This window comes from Callionymus lyra, chromosome 14 (genome assembly GCF_982586985.1).
Source record: "Callionymus lyra chromosome 14, fCalLyr1.hap1.1, whole genome shotgun sequence".
Lineage (NCBI taxonomy): Eukaryota > Metazoa > Chordata > Actinopteri > Syngnathiformes > Callionymidae > Callionymus > Callionymus lyra.
The window spans coordinates 25,903,503-25,919,939 of record NC_141831.1 but is presented as its reverse complement, the minus strand read 5'-3'; the positions used below and the strand labels follow the sequence as shown (position 1 = coordinate 25,919,939).

General features: G+C 36.5%; 1 protein-coding gene across 1 annotated transcript in view; it reads right to left on the bottom strand.

The window, feature by feature from the left end:
* Positions 1-16,437, bottom strand: part of LOC148066846 (ephrin type-B receptor 4a-like) — a 38,656-nt gene that overhangs the window by 10,652 nt on the left and 11,567 nt on the right. The window contains exons 2-5 of the mRNA XM_087806723.1: positions 9,999-10,069; positions 8,479-8,760; positions 7,607-7,997; positions 1,311-1,463 (exon numbers count right to left, since the gene is read on the bottom strand). Of these exons, the coding sequence (XP_087662849.1) occupies positions 1,311-1,463; positions 7,607-7,997; positions 8,479-8,760; positions 9,999-10,069 (897 nt within the window). The remainder of the gene's footprint in view (positions 1-1,310; positions 1,464-7,606; positions 7,998-8,478; positions 8,761-9,998; positions 10,070-16,437) is intronic.

The window sequence follows — 16,437 nt, the reverse complement described above, 5'->3', positions numbered from 1 at the left end:
TGTTGATATGTGAACAGTTGATTGACAATCAGTTAACGTGTCATCTCTGGGATTCATTTCTGCTCTAACTTAAAAAAGCCATCAGAATGCTACATTTTCCCACCTCATCCACATGATTGTGTCAAATTGTTATCATGTCATTTTTTTCATCACCATCTGTCGGTGACGTCGCCATGTTGTGTAAAATGTCTCCATCACATTCGATTACCATCACTGCTGTGGCATTTCACCACTGCTTTATCTTCTACTGACCTACACAGTCCATTTACTGTGTTGTCTACACATTAGACACTTCATTCAGGCTCCACATGCAGGCGGAAAGCAGAACAATGTACCTGTAGTGGTGGTGCGTCACAGCAGGAGCGTATGCAGAATTTCAACCGGCGTAATTAAGTTCTTCTAAAATTGGATGATAACAATCACCCTCTGAAAATTGTACGAAGATAGCTATCGCCTGAAGCCAAGCATAACTAAAGAGCTCCGGCATTGTGCGGGAGCTTCTTTTTCTGCCAACCAGAGGCAGCTTCCAGTTTTCCTAAGTGCACACAGTTTGTGGTAGAAAAGCACAAGTCAAAAAGCTAACATCAGGGAGTTGTTGAGGTGCTGAAGCTTTACTTTATTAACTATCTCAGAGGCAGTGAATGACAGGTTCAACGCTAAAATCCATGGCTAAACAATGTGCTTCTACAAGCAGCTCGCCTATTAATGACAAAATAAAGAAGAAAATTCCGAAGAGAAACAGCAGAATTATAATGAGAGCAGTCGAATTGTGCGATTAATAATTAACATTTACAAGAGTGTTTCACAATCTGTAATTTTAAAATCTGCATTTTTTCCACTGTTAGGCCAGAACAGCAGGAAACTAAAACTCACGTAGACACATTACAATAACCTTTCTCCTACAATTAATTCATTTATCTACGTGTAAATTAAATATGCATATATATACACATGTATACAGGATAATATTGGCAGACTTATTTCTGTATGTCCTCCTGTAATAATGTGGCGGTCCAAGATGAGGACAGTCACCGAGTTGTGTGCCGGTTGGAATGCGACAGCAGGTGTTGAGAAGAAGGAACCTCATTAAAATGTTGCATCCTTTCATGCATTCAACATGTGATTGAAACCCCCAAAACAGCACGAGGGTGTCAGTTAGGAGCAACAATGCGTACGTAGAACCCTAAACCCCCCAGCGCTGTCACAATAGACACAGTGTGAATGAAGAGGACTGAACGCCACCAGAGACTCATCTCACAAACACAGAGAGCAGTGGATTGAAGATGTCGACTGATTTTTTTTTTACTTACTAGTACACGGAGAATCTGGAGAATCGGATTCCGCACGGAAGAATCCAGGCTGGCATAAACACACCGCGGCTCCTCTGGCGGCGGCGAGACTGAAGCGAGGACATATTTTGCATCGGCCGTCTGTGCTAGACTTGAACTGACCCACCGGACAGGCTGAGGAATGAAAGGAATGAATCATTAGGGGTGACCTGTGACAATGAATAATATGTCTGGTAAACGATCAATTGACTTCGTCTCAGATCATCATGAAGATTGTTTTTTATGTGTCTGACCCAATCTAGACTAGGAACAACATGACAAAAATGTCCTGATGAAAAAGCTATATTTTGTCCTTTCAATGCAGTTTTTAAAATGCTTTTACTGTTACATTGCTGTCTTTACTGCATTATGGTATGAGAAAAAAAAAAGTCCTTGAATCCTCATAATAAAACATTTGTCACAATAGTTAGCACAGATATTTAATTCCCCCCTTTATAGGTTTTTTACAGTTCATATTCAAAATGTAGTTTAGTTTATCTGAAAAATAAACTTTTAGTAACAGCGGGAACATAACGTGGTCCGATAAGAAATGCAATTATGACCCTTGAACCATAGATTACAGTGCTTTCTTTAATTTAGATTTTCCAAAATCAGTGAGAACTTTCTTTCTATAAGACCAACAGCTGAACTTCCCGTCAGGAAAGACAGAAGAAAAGCTCCAGAGATGTCGAAGGTTGAAGGAAAAGGAAACCACAGCCCTGTTTTCTATTCTTCTCAAGTCCGGCTGAATCAATTTCAAAAATATTTGCACCTCTCTGCTAAACTGCACTCCACTTTAACCGAAGACTCCAGTAGAATTCTTCTGTAATGGGTCGAGGTAACACGATAGCTGAAGGGCGAATGCCACAAAACTTCATTGACTCTGTGGCTTGTGTGTCACCACGCAACAAAGCTCCAGAATATTCTACATAAAAGGTTTCCAGCGTCTATGTTCTTTGTTCAGTGAGGGGGGCGCTAGTTCAACCACCGCCGAATAAAACAAGCATCTGTCATGCTAAGTGGAACATTGTTTAAGCTGACTCGCGTTGCAGGTCAACAAACTTTGGGACATTCTCCACAGCGGAACTAACTCCAGAAAATTCCCACATCAATCGTGCTCACTGAGCTGCTAATTTGGGGTTAAAATACACAAGAATGAAGGCAGCCGTTTGTTAACTTAAATGCAAAATTACAGTTTCTCACTGCTCTAAAGAAGTTTATTTCTGCACTACAGAAATTAAACGTATGAATGTCATTTGGAGATGTTAATGCAGACTTGAAAAGTACATTGCAACAGATTGTATTTGTTTGTCTGTTTAACATCAGTATATCTTCACTCATGTTCAGCGCAAGTTTTTTGAATTGATGAGAGTGAACCACCGTCACTCCAGTCCATACAAAACTTCAGTCAGGACTCACACGTACTCATTGAACTACAAGAGTATTAAAGTAGATCAGTTCCATCAGGATATTGAACGGCTACAACAGGTTGAATGTGTTTTTATTGAATAATCAAATTCAACTAATTAAAGTGTTTATTTAAGTGTCTCTTAACTAGATCTTGGACCTCTACTGTACTCATCAGTATGTGTCTGTAAAAATCTATAAAATTATAAAATTGCTTTAATTGAAATACTTACATTAGAAAAAGTGCTGATGTCCCGCCAACTGAAAACGCTTTGTTTTTCTGGAAATTAAATGTTGTTTATAACCACACCCACTCTGCTGTGATTAGTCAGACATTGAGGTTTGTCACGCAGTGTCATCCCCCCAGTAGTCTCCAGCTCAGAGAGAATAGTTTTACAAACAAAGCAGGGCATGATTACAGCTGGCTGGAAAAGGAGTGAATATATTAAATCAAAATGCTCTCATATCCTCTCGTTTGCCGATATTTCACAAGGCTGAGAACATAGTAAAGTAATAATTTCAAATCCTGGTCATGAAGAGGGACTTACTGCATCTGGGAGAGGAAGAGTTTAACATTTGAAACATGTGGGCGAGTCAGTAGAGTTGTGTTTTCACAATAGTTGCCCTTTAGGATAGTTTGACATTAAATTCCAATAATAATAATAATATTACAAAAAATCGTAATTCTCTCTTAGCTTTTAAAATTCAATATTTTTTATATTGAACCGCTTTAAATTCCATATTTAAATGTTGGTATATTAGGGCCACTCAACAAGATGAGAAGTGAAGACGATCACGTCAATTCGGGTAATGTCCAGACAATGTGTCAACTTTGTTTTCCAAGTCTGGGTTCTCACAAAGATTATATTTCTGTACATCACACATTCAGGATTTCAACAGTCAGATTAAATGAGTTGGTAAAGAGGCTTTTATTGTTATTACTAAATTGGCCAACCAGTGCTTCTATGTGGACGTGATGGTCTGAGCGTTTCATGATTGGTTGAAAGTTCGATCAACAGGCCTTGTACTCTTTTGGTTTGCACTAATATAGCAACATTTGTGAATTAGTAGTAAACAATTTAAAAGGCTACAAATTCAAAATTGTAATTATTAGATGGAATAATTATTCAATGAAAACAAATTTCACCTTTAAATATAGAAATAATCAAATGAAATGATTCAAAAAATAATTGAATACCCATTGGACATTCTGATGGCATTGATCTACTTTCATACTAGAGGTACATCCTGGTCACTCCCACAGACAATCAGATGGAATCAAACAATACTTGTAAATCATCATATAACACAAAAAAATGCTTTATATTTTGTAAATGAAGTTGATATAATGACAACAAAATATAAAAAGTTCACTTCCTGCTTCTCAGGGCTGTTCATTTAAAAAAAGATCTGCATACAGAGAGAATTATAAAAGCAATTTCCTCTTCATGGTCTGTCGAGTGTTTGTCCCTCACAGCTTAATTCAGCGACACGCTTGAAAATGCCAAACCCGATTCCCCACCAGCCAAATTTATATTGTTGTGACAAATCATTGCACCTACTGTAGAGCTTTGCCAGAACTCCACCTTCAAGTGACACACTTTCTTTTTGGTATTACACTGTTAACCCCTTTCTCATCTTCATGATGCAGCAAATGGCTCCATTAGGAATTGAGGTGTAATTGAACTCCAGAAAAAGGGAGCCAAAGGGTCAAATAAAAAAACAGAAAAGAGGAAAAAGATGAATCTAAGTGGTTCAAATTAAAAGAAGAAATTATATTTTTAAATTATCATTTAAATATTACGTTTCATTTGCGGAAAAAAACCCAAAAACATATTTTTAAATTATCATTTAAATATTACGTTTCATTTGCGGGAAAAAACCCAAAAACATTTGTTTACACTTTTTGTGAACACTATTTTAGTATACAATTGGTATATTATGTCTAGTTATTAGCTTTTCAAATGTTTTATATGTCTATCTGCCTATATGTCCTTGATCTGTGATATTCCTTCGTTACACCAAATTTTGAAACCATTTTTACACCAGATAGGACTGAATTGTGAATATTTCTGAACTTTATATCAAATATCTACCATATTTGTGTCAGCTGGACTTCCTGTTAATCTCTTTGTGTCTTGGGCAGTCGTGCTGCACAATAATACCACAACAGGTTTGAGCATTTTCGCTCTCACCTAACACATGGTAGGTACAGAAATGACAATTTCAGTCTGGGGCGTCTGTTATTCCATATAAGGTTGTCGTTTATTTTTCTAACCTTCAAAACATTCTTACTGGTGGTGATAATGGCATATTTTGAAAAAGTTATAGAAGTTTTGGTAGCATGTTTCTAGCAGTTCTATCTATCTATCTATCCTTCCATTTTTGAGCTAATAAATGCTAAAACAGGAATCTAATCGAGTTTTACAAGTTGATCCAAATTATCTTTGATTTCTATTCCTAAATACGTAAAACTGTTTAAACATGTAAAGCAAAGAGCATGTACTGGGGGGTTGCTTCTCTCAGTGGGGTCTAATAGTAATATGGTTAAATTACTCATATTGACCTTGTAAACTGAAATTTGGCTAAATCTGTCAACAATGTCAGATGTTTCAGAAGTGATTCATGTTATTGTTTGATACAGATATTACATAATCTGTATATACATATACAGATATAAACATTCATACTAGAAGGATCAGTAATTGTTTCTTAAAGTGGTTATTAATTAATTAGTAATAGGGTGTTGTGGCTTTTGAGATTGAGATTTCATTATACTCTGCGCTAAATGTTACAATATCATGATGCATTTTGGGGCATTTGTTTTAATAATACATAGTTTATAATGATTTATTTTGTTTCTATTAATAATCATTTTTGTTTTGCCTTTTTGGATTATGTGCTTCTTTAGCAAAATATTTTACCGCTAATAAATGCCTGAAAAACTTGCGCACAGAGGCAGATGTCTCTTAACCATTTTTAGCGGACGTTTTCCTTTTTGGCAGGTATTTTCGTAATCCTGGGTCTGTGTATGATACATTGACAGGAGCATGGTCTGATATGAGAATACTGGCATAGTCACATTCTTTTATATTTGAAATTAAGGGTATCTCTCCATATGTCTCTTAAATTGAATTATTTAATGAAATGGTGAATAACTTCTTCCTACTTTTTCCAGATGATCGGCCTTTCTTTTGCTATCCTTTAGTTCCATTAGCCTATCCCTTCCCAGCCTGCCGGTTCTGTCTACCAGCTTAATCATGAATGACTTTTACAAAATTGAATGGAACAGATTTGTGAATAAGTGTCGTCACACATCTGGCTTGAGTGTTAAAAGGTGCTGAAAAAAATCCCACATTGCCATCTTCGCTTAATTGTTATATCTTCACTTTTTATCATATGGGTTGTTGCAAAAAAAACAATTTGTGCATGCATTGATTTTATCCGCCCATTCTTGTTTTTCTGTAAACCCCTGGAGTTCGATTACTTTAGTATCTTGGTGTTTTTTGTTAATGTATTTATTTTTTTTGGGATAAAATAATAATAATAATGAATAAAATAATTTATTAAAATATTTCTAATAGTCTTTTTTTGCTACATTTAATTGAATTTTATTATTATTGATTTATTTTTTATTTTATTTTAACTTATGTATTGATAATGCTTTTCATTATTTCCTATATTATTCTTGGCAATATTTATGTATTACTTTTACGTTTTTTAAATTTACTAATATTATTATTCATTATATTCAAAACAGTACTTTTGCGATTTAATTATTTTTACTTGATGATTTTTGTATCAATGAACTATACATTTGATAGTTCATTATAGTTTCAATCATTATTAATCGTCCATATTCATTTATTCATTTATAATCCATTTCTTTTTTTTTTCTTATTATTATTAAATGTTTTATAGCATCTTATAATTGTTATTGTATTTTATATATATATGTATTATATATTTAATAAATGTATTATTACTATTGTATATATTTTATCTTTATTGATTAAAGAGGACATTTATCCTTTTATCGTAATTTTATAATAATATTTTATATTTTAAGTCTTTTGGCAAGGGAGAAGTTTTGGGTAAATGAAATAAATGGACACTTTATATTATATTTGTTATATGTTATTATTTTGAATAATAATTAATTGATTAAGAATTATATTCAATCTTTTATTTTACTACTTTTTTAATGAATTGTACATTCTTATCTGACACCTTTTGCACCCGGATGGTACTTTTTATTAAATGATTGACCTTTTTAATGTATTTTGTTTGTATCTATTTGCATTTAAAATTTCTTAATTGATTGTTTAATTTCAATGAATGCATTTATTATTTAATAATTATTATATGTTTATATTCACATACATTTAAAATGATTTCCTTTTTATTGACTACCTTCACACACACTCAGTTATTTATACTTATCATAAGAGAGAGAAAGAGTTGGAGATTCGTTGGTCCAAATAACAGCACAATCGCACTTTAAACTTGTGTAACTGCACAGCACATCTCACTCTTAATACAAGGTGACGCTGAGAGAACTTAATCTTGCATCAGTTTGTTGTTTTTTCTTTGAAACTCTCTTGGTGACGGCGTCTCACTCTACATTTCCTGAGTCGCCTCTATCTCAGATGGCCATAAGTCTTCGCATTTGACTTTTGACCCTGTTCTTCCGCTCTGAGCTCCGTTCTTCTGGCCTCACCCTCCGTGTCCCTCCGTTTGCCTCATTAACTTCGTCCGCTCCATGTTTCCTCTGAACCTCTCGGGCCACAGAGGTCCGCACCCTCGTCCAGCCATTGTGTTGTGTTTAGTCTGCAGTGGATGTGTATGTAAACACAAAAGTACGCACTCACCTGTGCATTTGCTGTGCCCCTCAGCAGGCTCAAACCCGGGTAGACAGGCACAGGAGGTCGTCGGCTGGCCCACCCATTGACCGTCCTCCCCGCAGAACAGCTTCGGTGAGCGAGATCGGGGTCCCTGCTGGGCGGCGTGCTGCACACACTCCCCCTGCGCCTCTTGCACCAGAGTGTGAGGGATGGTCTCGGGGAACGACGAGAGCTGGCTCACCAGTGGAGGGCACTTCTTGAAGAAAACCCTCACAGAAAGCAGGGCCATTGAGGCGCCCTGAGCCTGGAAGGCCAGGTAGAAGCCTCTTTTGGAGAGAGGGCCCAGTCTTAACGTCTTCACGTTGAATTTACGCTCCCCGCCCTCCTTCAGAAGGAAGTCTGCAGCCACTGTGTCCACCTAAGACACAATAAAAGTCTTTGAATTCTTTTCACAGCTCATACTTTTTCAGCCTTTCATTACATCGCATTGTTCCTTACTTAACCACTTCCTGGGCTCACGTCAGGGATTTACTCCCTCGGAAGAGAACGTTTATTCATCACCTTGAGATTCTGACAAATTATGAACAACAACATTGTCTTAAAATATATGTTTTAAATAAGAAGAAATACCTCAAGGTTGAAAGGTATGTCTTCCTATATAACTGCATAACAGGTGTGAAAATGTTGTATGAGTTATTGAAAAATACATTATTTCAATTTGTTTTCATTTTTATTTTACTGTTTTCACTTTTAGATTAAGCATTTTATTTACTCCCGCCATAACTACGTGAATATCTACAGTTTGGCCTTGTTTGTTTGTGTTGGTCAATCTGTTCAATAAATCAAAAACAAATATGTATTTCCATGGCATTTTTAGCAGGTGTTCAGATTTTGCTTACCTTGACATATGGGTTCTCCATCCACGGTGGATACGAAGATGTTGCCTCGTCAGAGTCGTCTTGGTAGTAGAAAAGGTTGAATGTCTCCTTACAGGTGCGGTGGTTGCTGCTGGTGGAGGAACACTCCATCATGGTGAACCTCAGCTCCACGTAGACGTGCGACGCCTCGTGTCGTTGGATGTAGCCGCTCCGTAGCCAGTGACTGGACGAGCTGTCGGTCTGACATATCTGATAGATCCTCACACTGTTGTTCTCCTCGTCCAGGCCACTGACCTCCTCCCACTGAAGAGCGAGCGTTAAGGTTAGATGTGATGCTGATGGTGAATGTTTCTCCAAAATTAAGTCCATTTCAATTATTTTTTTTATCACCCTTCTTGACTGCTTTACTGCACCTCGCAGACCCTTGGGATGTATATAACCCGGACTGACCCAAGTTTGAGTTTGTAAATCATTCTTTTTACTGCGAGTGGAAATACGTCTCACTTGACAAACAGAGCACACAACTGCACACAGAGACGTGCTCTAACCCTCAAACTCTTTCAGGTTCACATTGAAATACGAGGCTTAACCGGAACTTAATATTTGATCATGGTACCAAAATCTTTTGAACATTTCATTTCTAAGTCAGGAACTGAAAAATTCTCCATCACAATCTTCCCCAGGAGCAAAGCATTACCATGGCCAGGGCAGGATTGAGATGATTTGCCAAAAAAGTAAATAAAAAATAGCCAATAGCAGATAATTTTAGAGTGGGACAGAATGACATCCCAGAGAGTCAACCCTTCGTAATTGAAGATTAAATTGTTTTGGACTTCTGCGTCACATTTTAGAAAACATTTGTTTTCTGTGGTTACACTCAAAACAGAGTCGACCTAACATTGTTCATTAGCTTATTTTACTAGCATAGTGTGGCTAGTATCCAGAGCAGTAAAAAATATGAGCAGAATGGGTTTGAGTTTTCATTTTAATACCAGTTTAATTATTATAAGAATTGTTGTTACTCTGCTGACATGTGCTTTTAAAATATCTTAATGTCTACTCTCTTTTTGAGTGGGGTGAACATATACATCAATAACTGACTTAGGAATGTTGGGCTCAAACATATTATTTAGTTAATAATAATAATAATTTGTCTTAAATCTGTGAAAACACGCTACCCACTATTACACACCACGTCATCCAAATATCATTGCCACTACTCAAGGGTGATTCAAATGCTTTTCTTTATCACGCATGAGCCGGTGGACAAAATGATCAAATTACAAATGTGTCTTTTCTTTGGCTGCATTTTCTCAAACTTGCAGCCTGCCAGTGGCTTCAACTCCAAGTGTGATGTGATGTTTCGAGGCATCTGCTTTCAATATCCACTGAACCCCAGAATCACTCTGGTGCCCTCCCCCTGCTCTGTCAGTTAAAAGTGTGGGGCCGCTTTAGCCTCGCAACAACAGAGGAACAGCAAGAAATCCCTCTGTCGACTATCAGGCCTGAGAGATGACTGGAGGAAAGATTGAGCTACAAACCTCAGGTTTGGCACGGGAGAAAATGGTCCACTTCAAATCCGAAGTCTCTGTTTTGGTGTTCATCAGAACCTCTGTGGAGAACAGGAAGAATAGGGAGAATTTAGGGATAGGTATTGAACTTTGGCTCTTTGGAAGCTCTGGCCTAAATCCTTCAGAGTATCAAATCGTGCTTCTTATAAGCCAAGTTTTGACATCCGGAGGTAAATCACGTGATCAAGACTCGATAATGCTGCTGGCGATACGTTGTAACGTTTACGGACAGGTTCAGTTGCACAGATCTATATATCAACAGGATAGTACCGGCATCTGCACTGTGAGTTCACAAGATGGTCGCGATGTTTCTCTGCGCTTCATCACCATAATAATATAGATCTACTTGCTTACTTAATAATCACGTGTCAGTGTTATGATTCCAGGTCGGCTAAAATGCCAGCAAGGCAACATATGCAAAAAGATCATTATTGATGATGGTGGCGACTCGATCAATTTAAGATCAGAGTTGCTCCAAGTTTGATTGCATGAAGAGCATGTTGTTTCCCCTCGGCATTCAAGTTTACCCCTTCAACATTTGAGCTGCATGATTTAAAGTCTCCAACACTAGACTCCGCTTCGTCTGAGAGAACTACAGCTCTATGTCTAGGATATCAACAGGTAAACGTACTTAATGGTAATATCGAAAACCTTTGATCGATACCTAGCCCTATAAGAAGTGCTTCCACACTAGGGCTGAATGATGATTGGTTGGGATTATTTTCCTCCATATTGGGGTGAAATATATGATTATTTTGTCAATGTCCTCGTGTGTGTGTCAACAGTTCTGACATGTACTAGTACCAAGCTCTGATCACTTTTTCTGGATTTTACAACAAAGAAATTAGCAAATACTTTCTTGTATCAAATGTGAAATTGCTTGTAGCTAAGTGCTTCTCAAAATATATTAAAAAAAATGTAAACTTATATAACACAATGCACAATGAAGTACATCAACAGTCTCAAACCACCTGGAGCAACATGCAATATCCAGTATCTGTCAGTGGTGAATTTATTTTTACTTTAAACTTTGTTTTTAAGTCAAAAAAGTTCAAACTTCAGCTTTAAAAGCTGCTAGAGCCAAGGGTATCTTTTCTTTTTCACTTATTGCTGCCCATTCTTTGCCGGTTTTGTTACTTTAGCACGGAGCTAATAAGAAAATGTAATTAAAATAGAATGTTATTTCAAAGGTTAAATATTAATATAGTTCAAAGTTACTATAAAAATAAACATTTTATCTGTGATCAACAAGATTTAAAATTACTTTAGTAAAGTTTAAAGTCTAACGGTGTTATGACTAAACTTGTTAGATTTATTTTTATGTCATCATTAGTCCTGAAGTTTGTGAAATTTAAACCTAGCGAAGCGTTAACGTCACACACACGGAACTGCCAGTCTTAATTCTATGATAAATTACGATAAATGACGATAAATAGATTACAAAATGTATAAATAAATGTATAAATACGTAAGAAAATGTATAAATACAATGATGACATTCATTTATACATTTTGTAATCTATTTATTTAGCTATTTATACATGACAAATTACATTGACATTTCGTCATTTTGACACTTCTTTGTCCGTATGCAAATTAAGTAGGCGGGTCGAACACAAGTCAATCTAGTGATTGGTTACAGCTTTGGATCAACTACCACTGCCTTGCATCACATGTTCATCACACGTTTATCTTAGCTCCATGCTAACTTTTGATAATCCTGGGAAGATGGACCGTGTCCATGCAATTGCTTATAATTTATGATCTGATATAGATGTGAATTAGATAAGATCACAGTCTAGTGTGTAATGTATTTAGTTGCGCTGCATTTATGTTTGTAAGTAAGTTTTGTGTCCAGTTAACTGCGTCGTTCTAGTGATTAGAGAACCTGAGTTTTTCATTTCCTGAACAGCTGGGTGAGCAAACCACAATGTAATATCTCTCAAGTCTAACAACTCAGGATCAATAAAGATTTACCTTACCTTAAGACAAAGTGCATAAATGTATAAATAAAAGTCAAAATGTATAATTGACAAAATGTGTATTTATAGGAAAAATAGCTCCATTCTTTGACAAAAATTAAATTAGATGTCATTTATTTATTTTTACATTTTGACATATTGGTATAATTATCCAAACCTGTATTTATACATTTATACATTTTGTTAGGCATTTAGACATTTATATACAAGTCATTTATCGTCCTTCATATAACTCAACCAGCATTAAACACAAACTATATTTATTGGATTGAGGCAGATTCCAATGATAAAGTCAACTTTAATACTAAGCACGTTTGTTTTTTTTGACTTGTCTACAGAATGGCATTGTTTTGTTTTGTTTTTCTTGTTTCTTCGATCTCTCATGTTCTTTTTCATGATGCGTCTTTAGATGGTTGATAAAGTAAGTGGTGTTGAATCTTCTAACAAGATTTTTTTTTTATATCGATACAGTGCTATTGAATATCGATACAGTATCGGGAATAAAAATATCATGATATATCGTTATATTGATATTTTCTTAAACCCCTAGTTCCAGACACACACCATCATGTTCCTGCACAACCAACAACCTCCTCTCAAGGGTCAGGCAGTTTGTTTTGACCAATAAAGAGGATTTAATGCAGCTCTGTCTGCCTGCCATCAAGGAAAGTAATGGCATAGAAATATATGTCGGAGGAAATAGAGGCTTCAGTGTGAGTTTATCACTAAGGGCCTTAAGATGTTTGCTGGAATTAGTCTGCAGTCCAGAAGACACACAGAGTACACAAAGATAGTGCACCTCAAGTACACAAAACATACAAAGCAAAACAGACTATTAAGACTCTGAATTAACACAATTTCTTAATTGACGTGTAAGACTTACAAATGAAAGAAATTCCCTTCTTTTTTTTACCATACATCAAATCACTTCCTGAAGCAATAAGAAACCAAAACACTAACTTCAAGTGAACGAAACTTGTGCTGCCTCTCTATTTCCAGCCTGGTTAAAGCCCACTGTTGCTCTGACTTTTTTTTTTTTTTTTAAACATTCTCCTGCTAAACAAACATATTTTCTTTCTTTCCCTCTTTTATTGTTTAGCACAAGTTAAGGAATACACAACTGTGCAAGGTGGGATCGAAGCCCTTATGGGCTTGTTCAGAGATCCTCACCTGCTCAACTCAGACTCATGACATTGAGGCTAAACATTTATCAAAAAACAATCCAAGAAAGGGCAAAACAAAAATATGCATAGGAGAAACAACAACAACACATTCATTACATTCAAGACAAATTAGGCAGAAATCAAACCGTTTACAAGTCAGAAAAACAGAACATTACTCAAGGTTAGGGCTGCATGAGATTGGAAATATGTGCGATATTCGATATTGATGTCTTGAATTGCGTAATCGATATCATTGCCATATGTTTTCCTTTATCTAAGCAGTCGCGCGCAATTGAGCGCAGGAGAAAAAGATGCAATATTTCCCTTTCGTTTATTCTGCACTTCAGTGTCAACATGATCATTTATAACGCTCAGTCTCCCGTCTCTCCAGTCTCTTGCATTGGTTTCCCGCGAAACTAAGCGACAACAGAGAGAAGCTTCCGGCGCGTCACGATATCACCAAATCAATAATAAATCCCACTTTCTTGTACACACATAACAGTTTATAAATGACCTGGTTCATTCAGGTCATTTATAAACTGTTATGCGTGTGTTTACACACACATATGGCGAAGACAGGTTTACACTTTTTTAGAATTTTAGCGATCTTATAAGGAAACGACTGAGACGAGTACTTACAATATGTTGCTTTAACAAAGGGGGTTGAAAGAGATAAGTGACTGGATCACTAGCGTTTAAGTAAATCATAAGTTAGTCTTACTTCCGTGTATTCACTGAGCTGATCTAAGTCAGCGCGCCAGCAAGACGCGTCGCCATGGCAACCGAGCCTAGCAAGCTGACAACTTTACAGAACGTGACACCGATGGGTCTAAGTGAGGATTAAAGAAATGCTAGATTTGACTGATTGATTGATCAATTAAATATAATGAAAAAATTAAAAAATAATAAATTATCGCACATGTCTTCGATATGCATATCGCACGATATTTTTTCGATATATCGAACTAGAACGTTAAAAATCAATCTTGAATAGGGCTGCACGATATATCGAAAAAATATATTGCAGCCCTACTCAAGATTGATTTTTAACGTTCTAGTTTGATATGAGTGAACATCGGTGGTGGGAATCAACAGATTCTGTACAGTTTTTGGAATTGATTGTTTGTTATAAATAAATATATGCATAAATAAACATGTTTGGTAAACATTTAACTTATCAATAGTGAGTACTTTAAAACTATTGAAGATAGGTGTTGAGGGTGCATATTTATTATAGTGGGATATAAATCTAAGATATTTATTCTGTATAACTCTTAATTTATTAAGGTATGAAGGATAAGTTGCAGCCCAGAAAATGAAACTAAACAAAAACTACAATATAATGTTAAATAGGCTGAATATTGAATTAAGGGACAAACTTTTCTTAGTATGCCAAACATTTTTGCTGATCGCCTAGAGATCAGATTAATATGATCAGACCATCTGAGACCACAATCTATAATAACTAATTTAGTGTGTTGAACAAGTTCAATTTGAGTATGATCTATGACAATTTTAGCTACTTCCGTAGGGTAGCGTTTATTAATATTGCAAAAAATTATAAAGCTACATTTTTTTATATTGAGGGTAAGTTTGTTGCATTTAAACGACTCCGCGATAACCGATAACTCATTCACATGCAGATCCTGACTCACTTTTTGCCCTGGTGGGGTGACTCGGATCTCCCTCATTGCATCTACCATGTAAGTAACCGCCTGGCACTCACGTCTGATCATTGCAGAGGTCAAAAGTAAGCGTGACTTTAATTTGAGACAATCTGATCTCAGCAGCTTCAAACAACATCTCTGGTTGAGAAGATTATGATATGGAGGCAGAGGGGGGGAGCAGGAAAAGAGCAGCGACTGGTGCATAGGATAATTGAGTGGCAAAGTTCAGGCTGGTGCTTCCCCGGCATTTAGCCGGCATCCCTTTCTCCTGAGGATAATCCCCAAACAAACATTCATGATTCCACCAGCAGCAGACCTCAGTGTGCGTCCTTTCAAACACCTGCCTCTGTTTCACATGCTGATTGAAGCAGAGAAGGAGAAACACCTCGCTCAAGCCCCGGGCTCAGTAATCACTGTTTATTGCTGCTCTATCATTACGTTTATGAGACAGGATGCACAAGCGCAAGTGTTTTTATATGAACATGCTTGGCCTTGTCTCTCACTGCGGCAGACTCAGACTAAAGCTCTGCTGGAGGAAGTCCCTGTTACCCCTTCATCCTGGCAACAGTGGCGGCCACCCACCCTCCGGAAAACTGCCCCAAGTAAGGAATTGAAGATTCGTCATCTGTTCAAATCATCGCTGAAACAAACAACTGTAATCAGGGAACAATTGTCAGCTTCAACTGATACCCTGGAAACTGCCAACTGGATGGAGTAAACATCCGACTAGCACAGGTCAAACAGGATTTTCTAGAAAAACAATCATCATGCAACCTTGAAAATCAATTATGCTGCTTCTCTGTTAAAGCTAAAAAACACATTTATTTATATGAATACACTCCTGAGAAAAACGTATTCTCAACTATTAGACACGTACAAGAGAAAACCTTTGACTTGATATGTATAACATCTGTGAAATGTTCTGTGTGTCCCACTAACTGCACTCTGCTGTTAATATCAGGAATTAAATGGTACCATTTATACTTGCTGTAAAGAAACATTGAAATGTTGTAATATATATTTGAATTTATCTACAATCTTAGACAATATCTTATGTGTTGTGTAGTTTTTAAATCAGACTGGAGATGAAAAGTCTGCGCAGGCAACTAGAGAAGGTGTTGTAGGTGGTTTTCTTTTGAAATGCAAAACCTGACCTGGTATTTCTGACAAAAGATGGAGCTGCACACCGTCGTTCCCTCCACTGCCTTCATCAGCTCTTGAATAACTCGCCTCAACCCCAAATACATTTCACCCGGACAATTTTTTTTTGTCTTTAATTCTACTCTTCATTTGTTATTCATAAAATAGGGCGTCAATCTCCAGATTTCACACTTTCTCTATGTCTATGTACGGAAATTACAGGCCTATGAACAAGTCTTAAATCTCGCTTAAATTAAAGATACAGAGCCATGATTATATCTGGTTTACAAGAGAAGTATACCAAGTAGCATTTCTACTTTCTCAAAATGTATCTATTGAGAACATGAATCAGAGTTCAACATATTAAAAATTTGGATGGCTTAATGAAATGCATACAAATAATTAGATTTTCTAATAAACAACAAAATACATACATTTAGTTATATTTAAATTTTCA